Genomic DNA, 21,110 nt, shown 5'->3' on the forward strand with positions numbered 1-21,110 from the left:
GGTTAAGTATATAAAGTCCGAGTTGCGCGCGATTTATGATAAGTTTGCACGAAGCTCCGCGAGGCGATCGCGAATTTTGGCTGCGGACACACAGGCCGCGGATGGTCGATCGAGCCGTGTGAGCGAGCTCCGATCGCGCGCGATGTCCGACCCATTACATTTTTTACTACTTGAGCTCCGAAGAAGAAGAAGAAGAAGAAGAAGAGATCGAGCTAGCGAGAGAGAAAAAGTTGTCCGAGCGAGAGAAGGAGAAACGCGATATCTTCGCTTTCGCTTGCGCACGGCTCGAGTTCGCGCGCACGTTTTCTTCGTTGATTTATCTAACGACTCTATATACTCAGGAGCTAGCTGCAGCTCATAGCCAATACAAACATATTTTGTTTTTTAACGATACGTAATCGATATCTCGCCTATGGGAGGTAAAGAGAGAGAGAGACTGTTTACGATCAAAAATCATCCGCCTTATTATCGAACACAACACACGCGCACGGGAAACATATAATAATAAGCGTGCGTGTATGCAAGCAGCATTACGAAACGCGAAAAACTCATACGCGGGCAGCTTTTACGTACACACGTGTCATTCGAGATTCGTCCACGATTTGATTGGCAAATTAATCGGCATGAAAAAAATACAATCTGAATTCTATAATGCGCAGAAAAAAATAAGTATATATCTCGCGCACTTCGAAATCTAGTGGAAGTTATTTTATACGCACATCGTCGCGGCAGGTACGCGACAGACAGCTGCAACAGAGTTTGAAAAGTGCAACACACGTATATAGGCCTGTTGCAACAAACCGAACGCGCGCACAGACTACTGCCGCAATTATTTCTCTCTCTCTCTCTCTCTCTCTCTCTCTCTCTCTCTCTTTCCTCCCGTCAAAGGTAATGCGTCCTCGCTAGTACAGTATAGTCGCAAGTGCGCGGAGATTTCTCAAAAATCTCGCTTGCTCGCGAGCACGCATATGGACACACACACATACACTCGTCGAGCGTCAAGGTACTATCTGGACAAATCGTGCGAGTTATAATAGACAGGTCACCTGAAATTCGAATAGTTATACTTATTTATGAAATCACGGTGTCTGACACAGCTGCGAGTAGGTATATGTGACCTTTAACGCAAACGCGCGCACCTCTAGAGCTTCGACTTTTGAAATATATTTCAGGTGCAACAAATTCGATACGCGCGAGATTCGCGCGCGCGTGAGACTAAAACCAGCCAGCGAGCCTCGACGAAAGCCAATCTTTTATTCCGAGATCAATTAAGCCATTTTAGCCTGCAGTATAGGTATATAATGAAATCCCTTGTGTCGATAACTACGCGTACGTACATACATCGCAGGATGTTTGTGCAATCGAAACGACTGCATCAAGGTAAGCATTATTAATTATAATTCAAAAAATAGGGTGGGGATCGGGCATCGAACAAAGAACACCGCTGTACTCGATCGACAGAAAAAATGGATTAAACAATTGTGCGAGTAACCGAGCGCAACAAATTATCCTTGTACACACATACAATAATACAGCCCGAAGCCATAACAACGAAATGTTTAACCCGCATGTTGCAGCTTGCTCGCGTCGAACGAGTATACAAGGTATATAGACACGATACGCAATCGCTGTGAATCGTTTTGAGATAATTGAGAAAACGACGAGACAACTTTGTCAATTCGTGCGCTGCGGACAGCTCGCTGTAGAGTGGAATTTTCTCGTCTATCGTATTGCCTCCTCCTCCCACGCATCGCACGCGGCCGACTTCGTGCCTACGAAACAAAAGTGTTCATCCATCAGCAGCAGCGAGTCCACATACGTGAGGTATTATTTATCGTCTGGCCTCGTGCGGCAGTCTTTTAAATACTCCGATCAAAGTGAAAATCGAATCGTCGATGGTCGATTGTCCGCCCCCGCAATCGGTCAATAGTAAATCAAAGCGGCGCGGCGTGTGGCTAAATTTCGCAGCCGTAACGAGTCGCGCGCTCAGAGTGTTTTATCATATATTGGCAACTGCCTGCCCGACTATTATTATATCTATGTATGTATTCCAAAGTGTATAATCCTCGGAAAGCTCCCAAGTACAATGGAGCGTATACACAGAGAGGGAGAGCCGGGACTATCTCTTCCTCGAGCAAACTCGAGCTCTGTATACGTGTGTAGCTGCGGCGATACGTGTGTATTGCTAAAACTAAAACAGCAGTGCAGTGGATCCGCCGCGCGGCACAGCTCGAGCAGCCAGAAGCAGTGATAACTACTGACTGGCGGCGGGCCGCTCTTTGCGCGCCGCAGTGATATAGTCAACGTTTCCGACCGCATGGGTAAATATTGAATTCGGCCAGAGAACTGCCGTGAGAGAGAGAGAGAGAGAGAGAGAGAGAGAGAGAGGACAGTAGCCGAAAGCTCCTTGTAGACAAGGGATTAATGGCATGATACAATTTGACCAAGTTGAGCTGCTGAATTCGTCTTTACTCGCTTGCACAATTTCGTCTGTCCACGTCTATCTCTCTCTATGTCCATACAACGAGTATAACCATGGAGTTGGTCGTACACGTACCGATTCAGGAAAAACAATGCGATTCGTTAATTGCGCGTAGTGGCCACTTTTAGCTCTCCCGACGACAGAGAAAGAGCAAAAAATTTGTATTTCTGCTCGTAGCGCAGCAGTCGCTGCTAAATGCCGCTATGCACATTGACTTTTTTACGCTTTGATGCTTCAGCTCCGAATATATATGAGAGAGAGACAAAATTCTTCTTCGTTCGCAGCTCGCGGCGAGCGATAAATACGGAGCGCCATTTAACCGTCCATAGTCCTCGACAACGTAACGCAATAGCAGCAGGTTTTCTGCGCGGCCGGCTGCACGCTCATCGAGACAATGTTTGCAGCAGCGACAGAGTCAACGATGCACTGCGCACGTGTAATGTAAAACCCAGCTTGCGGTCACTCGATCCGATGGATTTTACGAGATGAAAAGCTTATGCGTTATTACTAAAAATTACGACGGTAATAGAACGATTTTCTGCGCGCTGCTCTGACGTATCTGCCGATACGATATTGGCACGAGTGCCAATGGGCAAAAGTGAAATTGATGACTCGAATCAAAAAGTCGTTTTTGATTAACCTGGCCAGTGCTGAAAAAAAATCGAAATCTACACGCGCCCGCGCTCGTAGCGCTGCTGCAATTGGCCCCGTAGCTTTTTAGAAAGCTGAATTACCAGTTTTACATAGAGGCACTGCTGCTGCTGCTGCTGCCTATGAGATCGAAGAGTAGAAAGTGAATTTCAAAATGTAAAAAAGGTCCTGGCGCACATTTTCGAATTGCGCGGCCTTTTAATTTACGATTTTGTAAAACTCGACGATCGCGGCAGTTAAATAATTTTTTTCTCTTTGATTGAAAAAGTGATTCCTCGACGATAGATCGATCGATTGGATCGGCAGTACATGCATACACGCATACACACACACACGAGGCAGTAGTATATAGTAGCCGCAGCCGTACTGCACTGGCCGGCCGCGCACGAACACGGAAACTGCGTGTGCTGCTGCTGCTGCTGCTGCTGCACGCGTCAAACGAGGCGTGTGCCGATCTCTCGATGCACTCACACACGCGAATCGAACGTGTGTATTCTATATTACTTGTACACGTGTAGCACATTATGCTTACGTCTTGTACAGCCGAGCATTACGTAAGCTCCGAGACTTTCGCAGGCCGAAACGGCCGTTTAATAAAACGCGCGCCGCGCACGAGGGAAGCGTATGCGCGAATACGGCACATCATCGTTGTTGCTGCAGAGCGGCTCGCTAGCCTTTTTCCTGACGCCGCCGACGCCGACGCGCCTTGGGTGTGCCGAGAGAGCTTGGCGATGAGCGCGAGAGCGAGCCGAGCTTATCGGCCATTCGGTCGAATTGTTACACGACGAGTTATACCATGAGAAAGCATAGAGAGGATTTTCGTGCCTCGAGTTGTGCTGGCGCACTATACAACTACTACTCCTATGGCGAATCGCACGCCAAGTTCCATTATTAAGTTATAACTCGGAAAGTAGTTTGTTCGCCAACTGCTGGTGCTGCTGCTGCTGCTGCTGCGACCCCATCGAACTGCGCCGATTCGACATTATGATTTTGCGAAATTTTGCTCGCGCGCGCGATTCGCTAGTCATCTCTCGTGCTTCTCGCATCCTATGCTGTAGTACTTCGAGTGAGACGTAAATTGGGAACGTGCGAAATCGTGTAATAATTTGCCCCCAATGCGCTACAACTGCTACACGAGTGTACCCGGGCTCGCGGTAATTATCCATAAAGGATTGAGCTGTCAATTCGAATTTTTACTGCTCAGCTCCTAATACGCGTTCTGTGTATATAAACATGCAAAAATTATGTCCGTCGCGCGGGTTGCTTAACTTACACACTAGCCATGGTATATACTCGTTTTTCACTTGATCGCGAAAAACACATTTCATTACTCCGCGGCCAGCCCCGCGCGACTGTTGCTCTAATTATTTAAGCAATATAATATTTTGCTCGTCGTCGTAGCTGGACACGAGGTCGAAAATAAAAATAGAGTGATTTTTAGTCTCTCTGGAGCTAATTGTGAAATGTGTTTGCAGCGTGTGTCTACGGAGCTAGCGAATTCGTTGGGAAACTCGAGCGTGTATAAGGTTGAGTTTCCAATTCCTAAACGCATTTCGTGACACTGAAAACACTACTACTGCTACAGCTGCGTCGTCGCGTCGTACGCGAGCCGTTTACCTTTATGTCTGCGCGCAGCAACAGTTGGAATCGCGACCTGTGCATTTTATATCGGTATCGCGTGTGTCGTAATAACGAATCGCCTTTCGAAATTTTCATACATCGTAGAACATATATGTTTACGTACATTATTATTAAGTATTATATATAGGTTTGAGTATACGATATGATGATATAGGTGCTGCCGACGATAATCGACTGATAATCGATGCGCTCGATTTATTAAATTTGCGCAACGACGTCCACCAACTCGTCGAGCGATCCTCTTTCCGCCCTCGCTCGCTGACTTAAGCCTGCGCCTGCCTGAAATTCACTGAAATGTGAAGCGGCGGCATTCGCAGCATTGCCTGCAGTGCGCGCGGGTGCCGTCAGGCGTGACGAGGAATGCCTGGTGCGCCGCTGCCGCCGCTCGTTTAATGGCCAGGCTCATTTTTCATCGTCAATTTTTATCGAATTTCGCTACGGAAACACACAGTCGGTATTATAAATTCACAGGGATTCGCGATATGATAATAATAATTTTTGCCCGACTCTCGGAGCGACCGAGGCCCCGCGCGCGAATCATTGTAATTAATTATATTATCGTAATGCGCGTACGACTGCCCCCCGCGTGTCGTAGCAGTGCTCGGGATTTCTAATTTATTGCAAAAGCAGCTGCCCGTGCACCATTGCTGCTGTTCAAAGAGAAAAGCGGAAAAGTCGAGCGATGCCAATCACAAGGCCCTAAAACCTCCTCGAAGGAGATTAATCCGCATCGCCGTCGCGTCGTCATCGTAATAGTTTTGCGCGCCTGTATTAATTAAACGCGTGCCAGTGATATATTTCATCTGGACCACAGATTGACAAATTGATACGCTAGTATATGTACCTTAAAAATATTCACTGGAATATTGTAACAGCTCTCGTCGGTGCCGAGCGACGCATCGAAGAGTGACTAAGCGTTTCTGTCTTATCTAGCCGTGCATATCATTACGTGCACACATGTATATTCGTGTTACATATATAAATGTAACATGTGTGTGTACGTCTGCGTGCATAATAATATAAAACATATTCGCTGCGGCGGCGTCACTTATATTCATAAAGGCGAATGCCGGAAATCGGTGCACACACACACACACGTGCTGTGCGTACGTATAAGCGGCTTTCTGCCGGCGATTTTTTGTCACTTCCGAAAATAATGGCTTTCACTTTCGCTGTAACGATACATGCATACATATCGGTGCAGCACTTGCTCTTTGGACAACCTACTCTATATATCGCATTGTGCGCGATATCATCGGCGTCGATGATACAGAACAAAAAAAATGATAACTGCGTCCATCCTCCGACTTACACTCACACAACACAACACCCTCGACCTCTTTTTCTTCTTCTTTAGCTGCAGCTTGTGTATAAGCAGCTCTTATATATACTTTTCACACCCTCTTGCATTCTCTCGACGATGCTATATCGGACCTGAGAAGCTTGTGTCCGGGCGCGTGAAAGACGATCATGATTTTAATTGTCCCTAATGACAGTCGAGAGGGTGACTCTCTGCACGATCGAAGCTGCGCTGCGAACCTGTACTTATCTCGACGGGTATATATCTACCCTATACCCTATAACGATGGGAAGATTTTTTTTAAACTTCGTCGACGTCGTCGTCTTGGTTACGTAATGGAAAAACTGTGACCCACATAGATACCTAACATAATTACATATTTATCTTTCTCGAGGGCAGGAGAGAAATAAAACACCATCGGTCACGATATAATCGCATTATAATTCTTTAAATCCTTCGATACATAGGCAGCTGGCTAGAACTACCTATTATGTTTCTTGACCCTGGCTCGACTGGTACTGTTTTTTTTATTCCTTCTCTCTCCGCTTCGAATGTGTATCATCTCGCGTAATCGCGCGCCATACTCTAAAGGAGCGAGATTGGCAGCAGCAACATGTATTGCATCACACACAGCACAGCATAGTGTGCAGCGCAAAATTCGTCGAGAGCCGCGCGCGCGATGAAACTCGAATTAAGTAAAACTCGCAATTCCAGATACAGAGCAGCAGTACTAGCCTGTAGAGAGGATTGAGGTAATATATAAGTAACGAGTACAACATATAGCGCGCACGCACCTCGAGCCGTACCGATCGCGCGACAGGCTATCTATTTAGAAAAGAATTTAGGTCTTTTAAGGCCATTCGGTGACCCAACTTTGTGTGTGCAGCAATTTTTTTTCTCTCTTTCTGCGGCGTTTTTTTTGTGTGCAGCGCCAAACATGGAGCTCTCGGACTCGAGAGCTCGAGCGATCGTTCGATACACTATATATGCGCGCGCGGTAACAACGACGAGCAGCAGCAAGTCAGGGAGAGAGAGAGAGAGAAACAGCTTCTTGCCTGGGCTACTATGCAGCTAATCCCAGCCAGCCGCGAGTGCTCGACTTTTATGACGCGTAATTGCCCGAAAAATTCAGTCGCCGATGACAATACTTGCAGCAGCAGCCGCCGCCGCCGCCGCCGTGAGATGAATTGCCAATGAAGCAATTGGTGGGCTTACGTCAAGCGACTACTGCTGCCCCGGACGATTTTCTATTTTTCCGCCGCACACACATACAGGTGTATTATAAGCCTTAAATACGATTGGGCAATCTTATATGAGCCGCTCGTGCGACCGATTATCGATAATTTTTCGCCCCACAGCTCTAGCTCTCCTGCTGCTGCCTATGCGCCGTTGTGTGTGTGTGCATAGTTTTGTAAATGCTCGCGCCCGGGCAATTATTATATTATTTTAAGCGATGGTGGAATTTGACGAAAGAATTCAGGCGATATAACGGCGCGCGAGGCAGAAAAAAAAAGAAACGCGAAGCGAGAGAGAGAAAAGAAACATCGCTACACTGCAGTTAATAAACTTTCCCACGCGATTTTCAAATCAAGATTCGCACTTTTAAGTTTCGGGGTAAAGCTCCTCGATAAAATCACGGCGACTATACGACGAGCAGCGACTAGCTTTACGCCTACAGCCGTAAAGTTCGGGCACTTAGCATAATCTCTTTTCTTCTGCCCCGGCTTCTTTTCTTTACAATATATAACGAGTTTACAATCCCTCTTCGGACTCTCGCGCGCCTGGCCAAAACTGTTGAATAGAAAACAAGAACAATAACAACAACAACAACAACAACAACAACGACCAGCCAACAATGGCACTTGATCAGCATCTCGCTTGCCTTGTACACTAAAACTAAGGCCTATAACGACGAAAAAAAATCATTGTCAGTAATAAGTAAAATAAAACGCGCGAATCCCCGTAAGTGATAAAACGTCGGAGCGACGATCGTCGTAATACACGTATATTATATCTTAATTACGGAAGAGACTGCGGCGTTGCGTGCCAATGCGTAAGAAATGAAAAACTTTGCGTCAGATTTTCGTCAAAACTCGCGCGTCGATTTTTCAAAAAAAACATCGATGCAGCAGAAAAAAAGGATAAGCGAAGGCTATTAAGAGCTGCGAGCGAAGGAGGGGTTAGTACAGTACAGACCATGGGCTTTGTACGTATATTACGCGGGACGAAGAGGAAGGCACGAGGCGATCGTGTGCTTTAAACACATGGTTCGCTCTCGCTCGGTCTAACGCTCGTTCGGATCTGTCTGGCTCTTTCTAACGTCGTGTAGCAGCCGGGCGGCGGCGGGAGTCTTTGGATTTTTCGAAAGGATGGCGAGATCGTGGTAGAAGCCCCCGACCGAGCGTCGATCCGTCCCCGTCGACGACGAGTGACTTAGGAGGTATATAAGGCCCGGCCGACCCGGCCCAACTCAGTCATTCACCGGACTACACACAGCCCACCATACACAAACCAAACATGAAGGCCTTTGTGAGTATCTCTCTGGCTCTCTTCTACCTACTTCTACTTCTTCTACTACTACTTGCTTCTATTACTTTTATCTAGTTCTACTTCGTTTCTACTTGTTCGTCAGTGCGCGAAACATATATCCTGTATACGGTACTGTGCGAAAAAGAAAAACAGAGAGAGAGAAAAAAAAAAGTTTTTTAACGAGCGAGTAACGTGTTGCACGTGATCAAGTATAAAGAACAGAAAAAAGAAATATAAATAAAATAAACAGTGTAGTTGCGCATTTTTCATTCGCGGATTGATATATTGACGAGAGAAAATCCTGTACCCGATGAGAGTGAGAATTATTATTACACACACACCGGCATCTGTACATTTTTATATACTTTGATATAATAAATGTTCGTGTGCCATCGGTATAAAGCTGCTGCGGCGCATTGCATAACGACGCGGGGTAGCCGGGAGATAGCGAGAGTTTTTTTTTCTGCGATACTGTCTATTACTCGCGTGCTAGAAAACGTATAATGTATTAAACGGCGCTTTCGCCTTTGCATGTTACTTACTTTCTTCTGGATGTGTGTTAACTTAATTTGGATCTTTTAACATATATGCATTTCCTTCTCGTGTTAATTATTTTTCAATATTCCCCGAGGAGTAACGTTCGATAATCTTTAAAATTAGACGCATGGAATGGATAAAAATTAATATCAATAAAAATTTTATCTCTGAATATTAAAAATCGTTTATTTTAAATAATTCAAAAATGATTAAATTTTCAAATTTCAATATCAAAACTCACTCATTTAAAGTAACTCCGACATAACTTACTTTCAAATTTTATTTTAGCAAATGATACTTTAAACTCTCATTTCACTTTAAAAGTACGATCAAAAGAAATTGAGTCTAAATTTTAAAAATTAGAAAATCGTAACAAAATTGCCTGAACTAGTATCATTTCTCTTCAACAATTAAACATAATTCATAGAATTTTGCGAGTCGCAGCAATAATTACTTTGAAAAAAAAAAAAAAATCGGTTAGTGCGGAAGTGTTTTGCGTAATAAAGAAGGGTATAACGAGAGATAAAAAAAAAATAATTCCGTTATGTGTAACACGCGCACACGTGAAAGTCCGAGAGTCCGCAAAATTATGAGTGAACGAGAATACCACAGCTCGCATAATTTTCGTTCGCGGGCTTATATTGCATATACATATAATATTAGTTTCCGCGCTGCAGTTTCCGCGAGCGGCAGTAAGTAAGTAGTATACGCAGAAATTGATTTCTAATCCAACCGCGCGCACCGCACGAGACTGGATGACGGCGGCGGCGTCGGAGGCGAGCCGGACTTTCTCCCTATCTCTCACGTGCAACACGAGGCAGTGCAGATCTCGATCTCTCTCTTTCTCTCTCTCTCTCTCATATTTCGCAATATCTGATGAACGATTTTTTTTCGTTGTTGCTGTACTTGTATTTCGAAAAAGGGGATTAATTATGAATCCAGCCGCGCTTCTCTTTCAGGTAAAGGCAAGTACCGGGGGGCCCTAAAAAGGATAGAACGACTACTCGCGCGTATGTAGGCGAAAAATCCTCTCCTCTCGGCTCGCAATCACTCCAATTACGAAACGTTACGCACGCGTTTGCGCGAGAATGTCGCTTTTATATACGGCACTCGGGGTTTAGTTTAGTTGCTGCTTTACGGAGAGAGAGAGAGAGCCCCGCCGTTTTATGACATAACGATCCTTTTTCACGTCGATTTATGCGCGAGCTCCGAGAGATATACCGGACTCATTGTGTGTACGCCTGCGTGTGCACCGCCGCTGAAAGTGAAAGCACTGCAGTACCGCCGCTGCTAAACTCTCTAACGGCACTCGATATTTATAATACGCGCGCGCGCTATAATACAACATCGCTTTGACTCTCGTTTTCAGCTGCTGCTGCTGCTGCTGAGCCTCGAGCAGATAGATAATAATGCCTCTCTCTCTTTTATTTCTGCATACAGATTGCGTTCGCTTGCCTCGCCATCGCGACGGCCAATGCTGGAATCGCCCATGGTGGCTACGGTGGCTATCACGGACACCACGGACACGGTGGCGCCGGCCTGAGCGGAGGTCTCGCCGCCGGAGCGGGCACGGCCCACGCCCTCCAGCAGGGCGCCTCGAGTCTGGGCTCGGGTGGTCTCGGCGCCAACTACGCCGCCGGAGCCGCTTCCGCGGCGGGACACGCCGGCGTGCAGCAGATCGTCTCGGGTGGCGTGCTCGGCGGCAGGGCCGACATCGGACCCGCCGAGGGACCCAAGGCCAACGTCGGACCCCAGAGCGGCCCGAGCGACCTCGTGGGACCCCAGGAGGGCGCCAAGTCCATCGGTGGACCCCGTACCGGACCGGCTAGTCTCGTAGGACCCGCCGCCGGACCCTCGACGCTCGTCGGACCCAGCCAGGGTACCGCCACCCTCGTAGGACCCAGCCAGGCCACCGCTAACCTCGTCGGACCCAGCTACGGTGGTGTCGCCTTCTACGCCGGTTCCGGTGGAATCAACGGTGACGACGGTAGCTCTGGCTCCGCCGCCGCTGCCGCCCCAGGCGGTCTCGGACACGGTAAGTTCGCCCCGTCCTCTTCTCGGACTTTGACGGAGGATTGATGCAATTTTTTGCTCAATGTAGGATACGGTGCCGGTGCCATCGCCGTGATAGGAGGTGGCCCAGGAATCCACGGTGGAATCGGCGGCCATGACGCCGGTGTCGCCGTGATCAACGGACCCAGCGGCGCCATCCACGCCGGTCTCGGCTCCCACGGAGCCATCATCCCCGGCCCGATCCACGGCAAGTGGTAGACACGCTGCTGCTCCTTGATCACCATCACGGACGCGCGACGACACCTACCAATTGCGAGAGATCTCTACTCGGCTCGGCGACGGCGGCAACAACGACCCCCAACCACAAGCATAACGCTCTTATTATAAACATTATACTGGTCAAGAAACCGATTTTCTAGCGCGTTCTTATTCTAATATGCTCTAGCTCATGCTCCTATCTTGTCATCTTTCTCTCGTCTCTGTGGTTTTTCTCTCTGTATCTCTGTCTATTTCTCTCTCTCTCTTTCTTTCTCTCTCGATCTGTCTCACTCTACTTCTGTATCTCTATTTTTTCTTCTCTTTGCTCTCTATCTCTCGTTCTTTTTTTCTACTCCGAAGCTTCTATCGATCGAGATCAATTGAATTAAAAAGGAGAGACTCTGTATCGCATTTATACGTGAGATTACAACAGAGACGCGCGCCTGCAGACGCTTGCTCCGCACGGCGTCTTTCTTTTTACGTTTTTTTCGTTCTTACCCCCCTCCCAACACACCCCCGTGTTCTTAGTCAATTCGCGAGAAATTAGTCTACTTGTAACTGTTTTTTTTTTTGTTTCTTCACGAATAAATAACGCACACTCTGGTCTTTTAAAAAGCGAGTGTTGAAGTGTCGGAGGAGGAGAGATCGGAGGAGGCACGAGCCCGCAAGATGATACATTAAATATCGTTAAATAAGCTAGACGAGTGAGTCACTTTTATTTTTCGTTGATAATTATACGAAATCCACCTATTTTCTTCTCTCTTTTGTTTGATGATTAGCGGACTACCACAATTTACTTTTCTTTTATACAAAGGGTCTTCTTGCTGCTCGAGTTTTATCGAGCGGCAGCCAGTCCACCCGTCTCTATTCTCGTGATTAATCTCGGAGCCAAAGCTCGACTTTCGCACACAAGTAATGAATTTTTTGTCTCTAGTACCATTGTTGATGATTTACTTTTTTTTCCTTAGTTGCACACAAGCACACCAAATGTTGTAAACAACCACCACACATACATACATACACACACGTACTGTGGACATAACTCACGACATTGAAAATACTCAGAAAGGCAATGTATGTTACACACATCGAATATATGTGCCACGCACACGCACAACCACTGTGAACCTTCTTTTTTCTCTATACATCTGTTCTGATTGAAATTTTACCTGTCTCTCTTTGTACTTCGTGTCTGCCCACTTTTTTTATACATTTACAAATGTTCTGTATGCAGGTAAACTTACTATAATGCCAATACATGTGTATACTCGTTTTTATATACGTATGAAGATATATGTGTCCTGATGCATATATATGAAAGTGTTATATATTTACACGTATGTATATTTAAATATATACATATAACTTAGTGAAGAGAATCGGTTGAAGATTTTTTTTATATGACTGCGGTGTGAGCCGTTGATGCCGTGAGTGAAATGATAAAAAAGATATATAAATGTACATAGATGCCGCCGCCGGCCACCCACTCCCCTGCAAGTCCCCAAAATACGTCCTTGTCATCTTCCCCCCGCTGACCGCCCCCTTGCTCTGTCAATTGCGATCACTGATTAGCACTGCCCCTACAACAACACCGACAAGATCAACTATAAATAGATGCCACGTATATTTATAGCGTTTATACATTTATACAGTACTTTATATAAAAATAAAGCATCAGTATTTAAAACATTAACTCGACTTTATGATTTTATTATTTTTATTCCTTTACCAAATACAATCTATGCCATTTCGAAAACAATAATTCAATTTCACGATTTAAAAAGAAACACTTAAAGTCTATGTTGTATCAAAAAAGCATGATTTTGATTAATTTTTTTCTTAGCTTTCCGATGTGCGATTCTTCGAAGAAATCATCATCAAGTTAGTATTTTAAACTGATTCAAATATTTTAAGGACAACGTTTAAACCGATAAATCGGTATCATAATTGTAAACAATATGATTACAAATGATTTTCACATGTTTCCTTGAACACTGAGAACATATTAGAGTAAAAACAAACTAAATCAAGTATTGTCTTTCCCGATGAAACAAGCCATAATACCAAAAGATAAATTTTACTAATTTGATTTCTGAGGTACTAAATAGAAAGATTCATCGTTTAATTTAAACTGCAAATTGTCTATCATACATGAGTATAAGAATCTATTTATTTGATATTTTTTCGTGTGAACTGATGTTATCTGTCGGAGTTTGTTAGGAAGTACTTGGTTTTTGAAGGCCAAATAAATTCCTCAGAGATATCGTCGCCAATTTTTAATTTTAAGCCGATTCGAATATTTTATTATATAAACAGATACATCGGCAACTTAATAGTAAACAATAAGATTATAAACGATGTTAACACTTTTCTCGACGCCCTGATCATGTTTATATTAAAAACAAATTAGTTTGAATGTTGTCTTTCAAGCCATAATACCATAAGATAAATTTTACTCATTCAATTTCCGTGACACTAAATAAAAAGTTCCATCGTTTAATTTAAACAACAAAAATGGATAAAAGTGAAAAGAAGTCGGATAAAGTTGTCTCAAATGATAATTCAAGTGAACGCGACGATGTTGTTTCAAACGACCAAAAATACGTATGTGATATTTGTCAGGAAGCATTTACACTAGAATCAAGCATGGTAGCACATCGAGACACAATTCACAATGAACAAAAAGATTACGCATGTGACAAGTGCGAGAAAAAATTTGAGTTCCGAAGTCATTTGAGTATGCACCAAATATTAGTGCAAAAATTTCACAATGATTTATCATGCGACCAGTGCAAAAAAAAATTTGTAAAAAAATCGAGTTTGTTTACGCACCAAAAAATAGCACATAAAGATCGTGAAGATTTCAGGTGCAACAAGTGTGAGAAAAAATTTGAAAATAAATCAACTTTACTCAAGCACAAAAGAATATTTCACGAAGTTTTCAAAGATTACTTATGTGAAAGGTGCGCCAAGAGATTTGGAAACAAACACAGTTTGGTCATGCACGTAAAAGCAGTCCACGAGGGTTGCAAAGATTTTGCGTGTGATTATTGCGAGAAGAAATTTGGAAGTAAATCAGATCTGTTGAGGCATCAAAGGACAGTACACGAAGGTCTCAAAGATTACGCATGCAACAAATGTGAGAAGGAATTTAAGCATAAACAATCACTGCTTTTTCACCAGAAGATAGGACACGAAAGTTGCAACGACCACATATGCCTCTACTGCGAGAAGAAATTTGGACAAAAATCAGATTTGTTGAAACACCAAAGGATTGTCCACGAGGGATTGAAAGATTTTGCATGTGACAAATGCGACAAGACATTTAGATTCAAAGGGGTTTTGCTTGTACATCAAAAAACAGTCCACGAAGGTCGGAAAGATTTCTCATGTGATAAGTGTGAGAAGAAATTTGCATATAAGTGTAATTTACTTGTGCACATAAAATCAGTCCACGAGGGTCAAAAAAATTTTGCATGTGACAGGTGCGATCGAAAATTCGGAGAGAAATGGATTTTATTGAATCATCAAATGACAGTCCACGATGGACGCAAAGATTACGCGTGTGACAAATGTGAAAAGAAATTTGGACAAAAACCGCATTTGCTCTGCCATCAAAGGACAGTTCACGAAGGTCGCAGAGATTTTACATGTGACAATTGCGAGAAGAAATTTGGACAAAAACAGCAATTGCTTCGACACCAAAGAGAAATACACGAAGGTGTCAAAGATTTCGCCTGTCACAAATGTGAAAAAAATTTTGGACGAAAATCTCATTTACTCAAGCACATAAGAACAATCCACGAGGGACGAAAAGATTTTGCATGTGATTATTGCGAGAAGAAATTTGGACAAAAATCAGATTTGGTGCTGCACCAAAGAACAATACACGAAGGTTACAAAGACTATGCTTGCGATAATTGCGAGAAGAAATTTGGACGAAAATCACATTTGTTCAAGCACCAAAGAACAGTACACGAAGGTCGCAAAGATTTCGAATGTGACAAGTGCGAGAAAAAATTTGGAGAAAAATCGACTATGCGCGTACACCATAAGACAGTACATGAGGGTCGCAAAGATTTTGCATGTAACAAATGCTCGAAAAAAATTGGACAAAAATCGCATTTGTTAACGCACATAGCTCATGGACATAAACAATCTTTGATCTACCACCAAAAAGTAATCCATAAAGGTCGCAAAGATTTAGCTTGAGACAAATGCAAGAAGAAATGATGATGGACAATTGTAAATATGGGGCGAATCACGATAGATTCCCCAGCGGTGTTCGCGAGTAAGCAAAACAGCTAAATCAGGTATTTTTGACTCGCTGTACGGACTTCATATGCTATTTTCAAAAAAACACAAGTAAGTAATTTCGATGGGTTTTTTCCTCAGCTTTCTAGTGGGGAGGTCAAAAATACAAAAATCAGCCTCCATAACCTCAAAAAATGGACTTGAACTTAAAACACGCTGTATCTTTTTTGCCTCCAGGTTTAGAGTTTTTCTGAGTAGCTAGATCGAAAAATCTCTCGATTTTACATAAGAAATGTCTAGGGCTGTGCGAGTACTCGAAAAAACTCGACTCGTCGAGTTCAAGTTTTTTCCTCGAGTTCGAGTTGAGTACTCGATTTTTTGAGCACTCGAGTTTTTTCGGGTACTCGCAATATATTTAAGTTTTTAGTAAATAAATGATAAATTAATAGTCTCTAGACCACCTCTCTTTGTGTGTATGTACATGCTTATAAGTGTGATATACGCAGCGGATTGGATTGGAAAAAGAAAATAATTTAATAGTACCGCGCTTCATCACACTTATAAGCACCTATACACAAAAGAAGGGGTCTAAACACTGTTAATTTATCATTTATTTACTTAAAACTTAAATTAACTTTCTCGAGCGGTGATGAGAGAAAGAGCGCGCGGTCGGTCGTTTTCGAGCACCGCGGCCTGTTTTTGCGCTACACTTTCTTTGTTTATCACGCGTTACGCTTTCGCCATAAAAATAAACAAATACATGTTATTTGTGTATTTTTTCCTCATCTTTTCAATGGTGCGATTAGTTTTTTGGAAAATTAGCTTTTTTGAACAGATAAATTAACTTTTTCTGATTAATAGTTTTATTATTTTCGTTCTATTCGCGAAACCAAACAACTTTTCCAAAATCTAATTACACCATTGAAAAGATGAAGAAAAAATACTCAAAAAATATGTATTTGTTTATTTTCATGGCGAAAGCCTAATACGTGGCCTTACAATAATTAAAGAAACGTGAAGTGTAGCGAAAAAACAGGCCACGGCGCTCGAAAACGGCCGACCGCGCTCTCTTTCTCTTGTCACCGCTCGAGAAAATCCAAAGTCCCTTTTTTTTAGAGTTTTTTCTTATGTAAAATCATGCGCGAGATCTTTCGATCTAGCTACTCAGAAAAACTCTAAACTTGGAGGCAAAAAAGATACAGCGTGTTTTAAGTTCAAGTCCATTTTTTTGAGGTTATGGAGGCTGATTTTTGCATTTTTGACCTCACCACTGGAAAGCTAAGGAAAAAACACATCAAAATCTTTTACCTGTGTATTTTTCTGAATAGCACATGAAGTCCGTACAGCGAGTCAAAAAATGCGTGATTTGGCTGTTTTGCGCATTCGCGCACACCCATGGGGCATCTATCGTGATTCGCCCCATATGTATAGATACTTATAGTAGGCTACTGGATTTTTTTATAAAACTCACTTCATGACATGCGAATCTGAATTTATTTAACATCCGCGTGAAAGATTTTGATAAATTTGCACATAGGCTAATAATTTCTATCAGGAGAGACATGGTCGATAATTACAATAGGTTTTTACTAAAAACCAAACCCAAAAGCCACTATTAAAACTTGTAGATGGGGGTAAATTTTATATTTGAATATATCTAATTTTGTTGTTTTTTCAAATAAATTTCAAAGGTAAATCATTACTGGAATTTTATATTAAACTCTTTAAGTCTGATCTTTAAATAACCTTGAAGGTTGAACATTTTCAATTGCGAAATTTAGAGATTGTTTTCTTCAAAGACTATGGGTTAAGTAAACAAATCACTATATCAATAAAAAATTTTATTAAAAATATATTTATTCGATTGGTATAAAAAATGTACAAAAATAAATAATATAGCATTCAAAATTAAAATATAACAAAAATATATCATTCTCGGCCTCGACTCTTTTTCACTCAGCAAATATTCTATATGTACATGTTCGATGATAATTTTTCACACGGCACTCGATCGACAGTCGCGCGAAGTAATAAAGCGAGATACGCCACGGGTGCACGAGATTAAAAATAACCATGTCTGGCAGGCATGAAAACCCTCAATAGCGAGTCCTCTTCGATCTGCTTATCGGTGATGTTCATGTTCGTCAAGCAAATCCTCCACAGATCCTTGTTCATCAATTTTGGGTCCGAGGCGATCATATCGCAACAGTTAATCGGCATACCCGTCATGTCGTAGACGGCCTGCGTGGCCCAGCGCTCGAAGATTTCCCTCGAGAGTATCTCGCACAGGTGCAGCACACAATCCTCGGTCATGGTGCCGTAAGTGCTGTACTCGTACTCGCGATCGTATTTGTCCGCGAACTTGTAGTAATCCACGAGCTCGAGTCGTGTCGAGGCCTCTCGGATCGGTAAACGGATGAGTTGATCGAGCGTCAGGCCGGGCACGATCTCGCACCGTCCCGGGCCCTGCGGCTCGAGCTCGTCGTCGGGCAAGGAATTTTTGTACGACCACTCTTCCGACGTCTCGTACAACTTGCGATTGGCGAACAGCTTGAAGATGGCCATCGTGCTTTTGGGCCCCAGTGTGAATCCTCTGTCCTCGAGCATCTCGACAGCCTTCAGAATGCCGGCGGCCAGTTTCACCTTCAGGATCATGTTTTCGTAGCCGATATTTCGGAACACATAGTCGAAATCTTCGTAATTCGGGAAAACGAAGTCGTTCTCCGCGACGCTGGCGCCTCTACTCAGCAGGAACTCGACCATGCCCAGGTCGACACGGGCCACGGCCGACATGAGCGGCGTCCGATTCTCGCTGTCCCTGGCTTCGACCTCCACCCGCAGATTCCTCTCCGCGACGACTTGGAAGATCAGCTCGCCTATTCCCTGCCAGTAGGAGGTCCTGTGGCACATGATGTGCAGCGGGGTCAATCCCTCCGCGTTGGGTTTATTCGGGTCGGCGCCCCGCCTCAGCAGCAGCTCGGGCAACGCGTTCGCCTCGCCACGGAAGCACCGCAGCACCAAGTGGAGTGGTGTGTCGCCATGGATGTCCTGGCAATCGACCTCGACCCGCTGCCCGAGCTCGTCGTTGATCTCGAAGAACCGGCTCGCCAGGCCCTCGTCGCGCTTCCTCCTGGCGATGTGATGCAGCGCGGTGCTACCCTCGGCGTCGCCCGCGTTCGGCTTGGCGCCTTTGCGCAGTAGATGGTCGACCAGTGCCTTGATGTTGTCGTCGGTCGTGGCATAGATCGTCACCGGTTCGCCCGGTGCCGCGGGTGCCGCTTGGGCGAAAACCGTGAAGTAATTGCCTATGTCGTCTCTCTCGGAGACGATGTGCAGCGGGGTCTTGTATTCGTCGTTGCGCGCGTTCGGGTCGGCGCCGCGCTCGAGCAGGAGTCGGAACAGTTCCTCGACGCCGTCGCACGCGCACTTGGCCGCCAGGAGAAGAGGGGTGTTGTTCGAATTGTCCCGGGGGTCGACCTCCAACGGCCGATCCGATTCGTCGCAAAACTCGAACAGCAACTCGGCCAAAATATCGGCATCTGATTTTCTCTTGCAGGCAAAGTGCAGGGCATTCCAACCCGTCAAGTTGACCAGGGTGGGATCGGCGCCTCTCCTCAGCAGCACATCGACTACGTGTCGTTTGCAGCGGCCGGTTAAAGCCAAGTGCAGCGCTGTATTGCCCTGTTTATTCGGGATATCGACCTGTACCTGCTCCCCTCTTTCTTCGCATATGCGGAAAAACTCCTCCACCAAATCGTCGTCGTCGTCTCTCTGGCAGATGTAGTGCAGTGGAGTCAGTCCCTTGGCATCTGCCAGATACGGGCTCGCGCCCTTGTTCAGCAGCAGCTTGGCGACCTCCAGGTTGTTTTTCTTCAGAGCCCAGTACAGCGGCGTGAAGCCCTTGCCGTCCAGAGCGTCGATCTCTATCCTGCGCCACTTGTTCTCGATGCACAGATTCAGGAACATCTCCGCCAAATCGGCCTTGTCGCCGGCCTTCTTGCAGATGACGTGCAACGCGGTGTGACCTCTCGGCGAGGGCACGTTCGGATCGGCGCCGTATTCCAACAGCATCGCGATCATCTTCGATTGATAAGCGAGCGTAAAATCGTCCTGGCATAGCATGTGCATGACGGTAAAGCCCTTGGAATCGGTGACATTAGGATTGGACCTCTTTTCCATCAAATAATCGATCCTCTTTGTCTTTTTGTTGCGCACGGCCCAATGGAGCAGCGTGTTGCCCTCTTTGGTTTGACGATCGAGCACTCCCGCTCTGTACTGGTCGCGAGTGCACGTCAGTATCATGTGAACCCAGTGATAATCGATGCACTGCTTTTGAAAAATAATTTGTATAACACTCCATCCTTTATTGTTCGCTATGTTTGGATCGGCGCCGTTCAACAGCAGCATACGCATCATTTTATTGTGTTTCTTTTTCAGAGCCAGGTGAAGGGGTGTATTGCCGTCCAGGTCTCTGCCATTGACTTCCACCGTACGCTTGAGTTCCCTGCTGAATCCGAAAAACTTCTCCAAAAAGATGTGACCGTCGCTTCTTTTGCAAATGATATGTACGGGCGTCTCGCCGTAATAATCAGCTATATTTTGATCGAAGCAATATCTCATAAGCAATTTGACAAGCTTCTCTTGTGGCTTGTTCTGCAGAGCCCAGTTTAACGGCGTTCGACCAATGCTGTCTCGAGCATCCACATCGAATGGCTGATAATCGTAGTAAATATTGTTGAATAATACCTCGACCACTTCGTGAGCAGCGTAGCCTTTTGCCTTGCAAACACTGTGAAGCGGAGTTCTTCTACTAAAGTCCATCGCGTTTGAATCGGCACCGGCTTTCATCAATAATACTATCACTTCCTTGTGCTCGTACTTCGCGGCCAGATGCAGAGGTGTCTCGCCAGTATCCGTCCACGTACAATTGGGATCCTGTTCGCACATGAGAAAATTTTCAACGGCGTCAACGTGTCCCGACATGCAAGCGATATGAAAGTGAGACAGGCCGGTCTCATCGACGAAATTTACATCGACTAGGTTGTAGATCTTAAACAGTCGATAGAGTACGGTTGTCCTGTCAAACATGTAGAGTTTGGCCGCATGATGAACCGGTGTGGTGTACGATACCACGATGTAACCATATTCATCGCGCTCTGGATCATCTCTGTACCTGGCACGAATTAGAAAGTCGAGGAAATGATCTCTGTTTCCATAACCCAACTCAGTCCAGAATTGCACGGTATCTGTAAGAAGGCAATCGATTTCTCCTTTTGTAAAAATGCTCAGCAGGTCGGGAAGTTCACTACTCGCGCAATCACTGATGAAAGGACCAATGTCAATTAGAAATTGGACACGCTCTTCTTGAATTTCCCAGTTGACATTTTCGTGCAACGTCCACAAACTTTCCACATTATTTTGGTTATGATGGCCCTCGTGTTCCAT

The 21,110-nt window shown here is 44.8% G+C and overlaps 2 protein-coding genes across 2 annotated transcripts; one reads left to right on the forward strand and one right to left on the reverse strand.

Moving 5' to 3' along the window:
- Positions 1-8,557: 8,557 nt before the first annotated feature.
- LOC106657233 (glycine-rich cell wall structural protein 1-like) lies at positions 8,558-11,689 on the forward strand. Its single transcript, XM_014378626.2, has 3 exons — positions 8,558-8,603; positions 10,581-11,175; positions 11,242-11,689. Exons 1-3 carry the CDS (start codon positions 8,592-8,594, stop codon positions 11,409-11,411), a joined length of 777 nt encoding a protein of 258 aa, XP_014234112.1. The 5' UTR covers positions 8,558-8,591; the 3' UTR covers positions 11,412-11,689.
- Positions 11,690-17,726: 6,037 nt separating this feature from the next.
- Positions 17,727-21,110, reverse strand: LOC106657203 (ankyrin-1-like). The gene has a single exon (XM_014378583.1). The coding sequence runs from the start codon at positions 21,108-21,110 to the stop codon at positions 17,727-17,729; it is 3,384 nt and encodes a 1,127-aa protein (XP_014234069.1).

This window comes from Trichogramma pretiosum, unplaced genomic scaffold (assembly GCF_000599845.2).
Source record: "Trichogramma pretiosum strain Unisexual culture from Peru unplaced genomic scaffold, Tpre_2.0 scaffold66, whole genome shotgun sequence".
NCBI classification, from domain to species: Eukaryota; Metazoa; Arthropoda; class Insecta; order Hymenoptera; family Trichogrammatidae; genus Trichogramma; species Trichogramma pretiosum.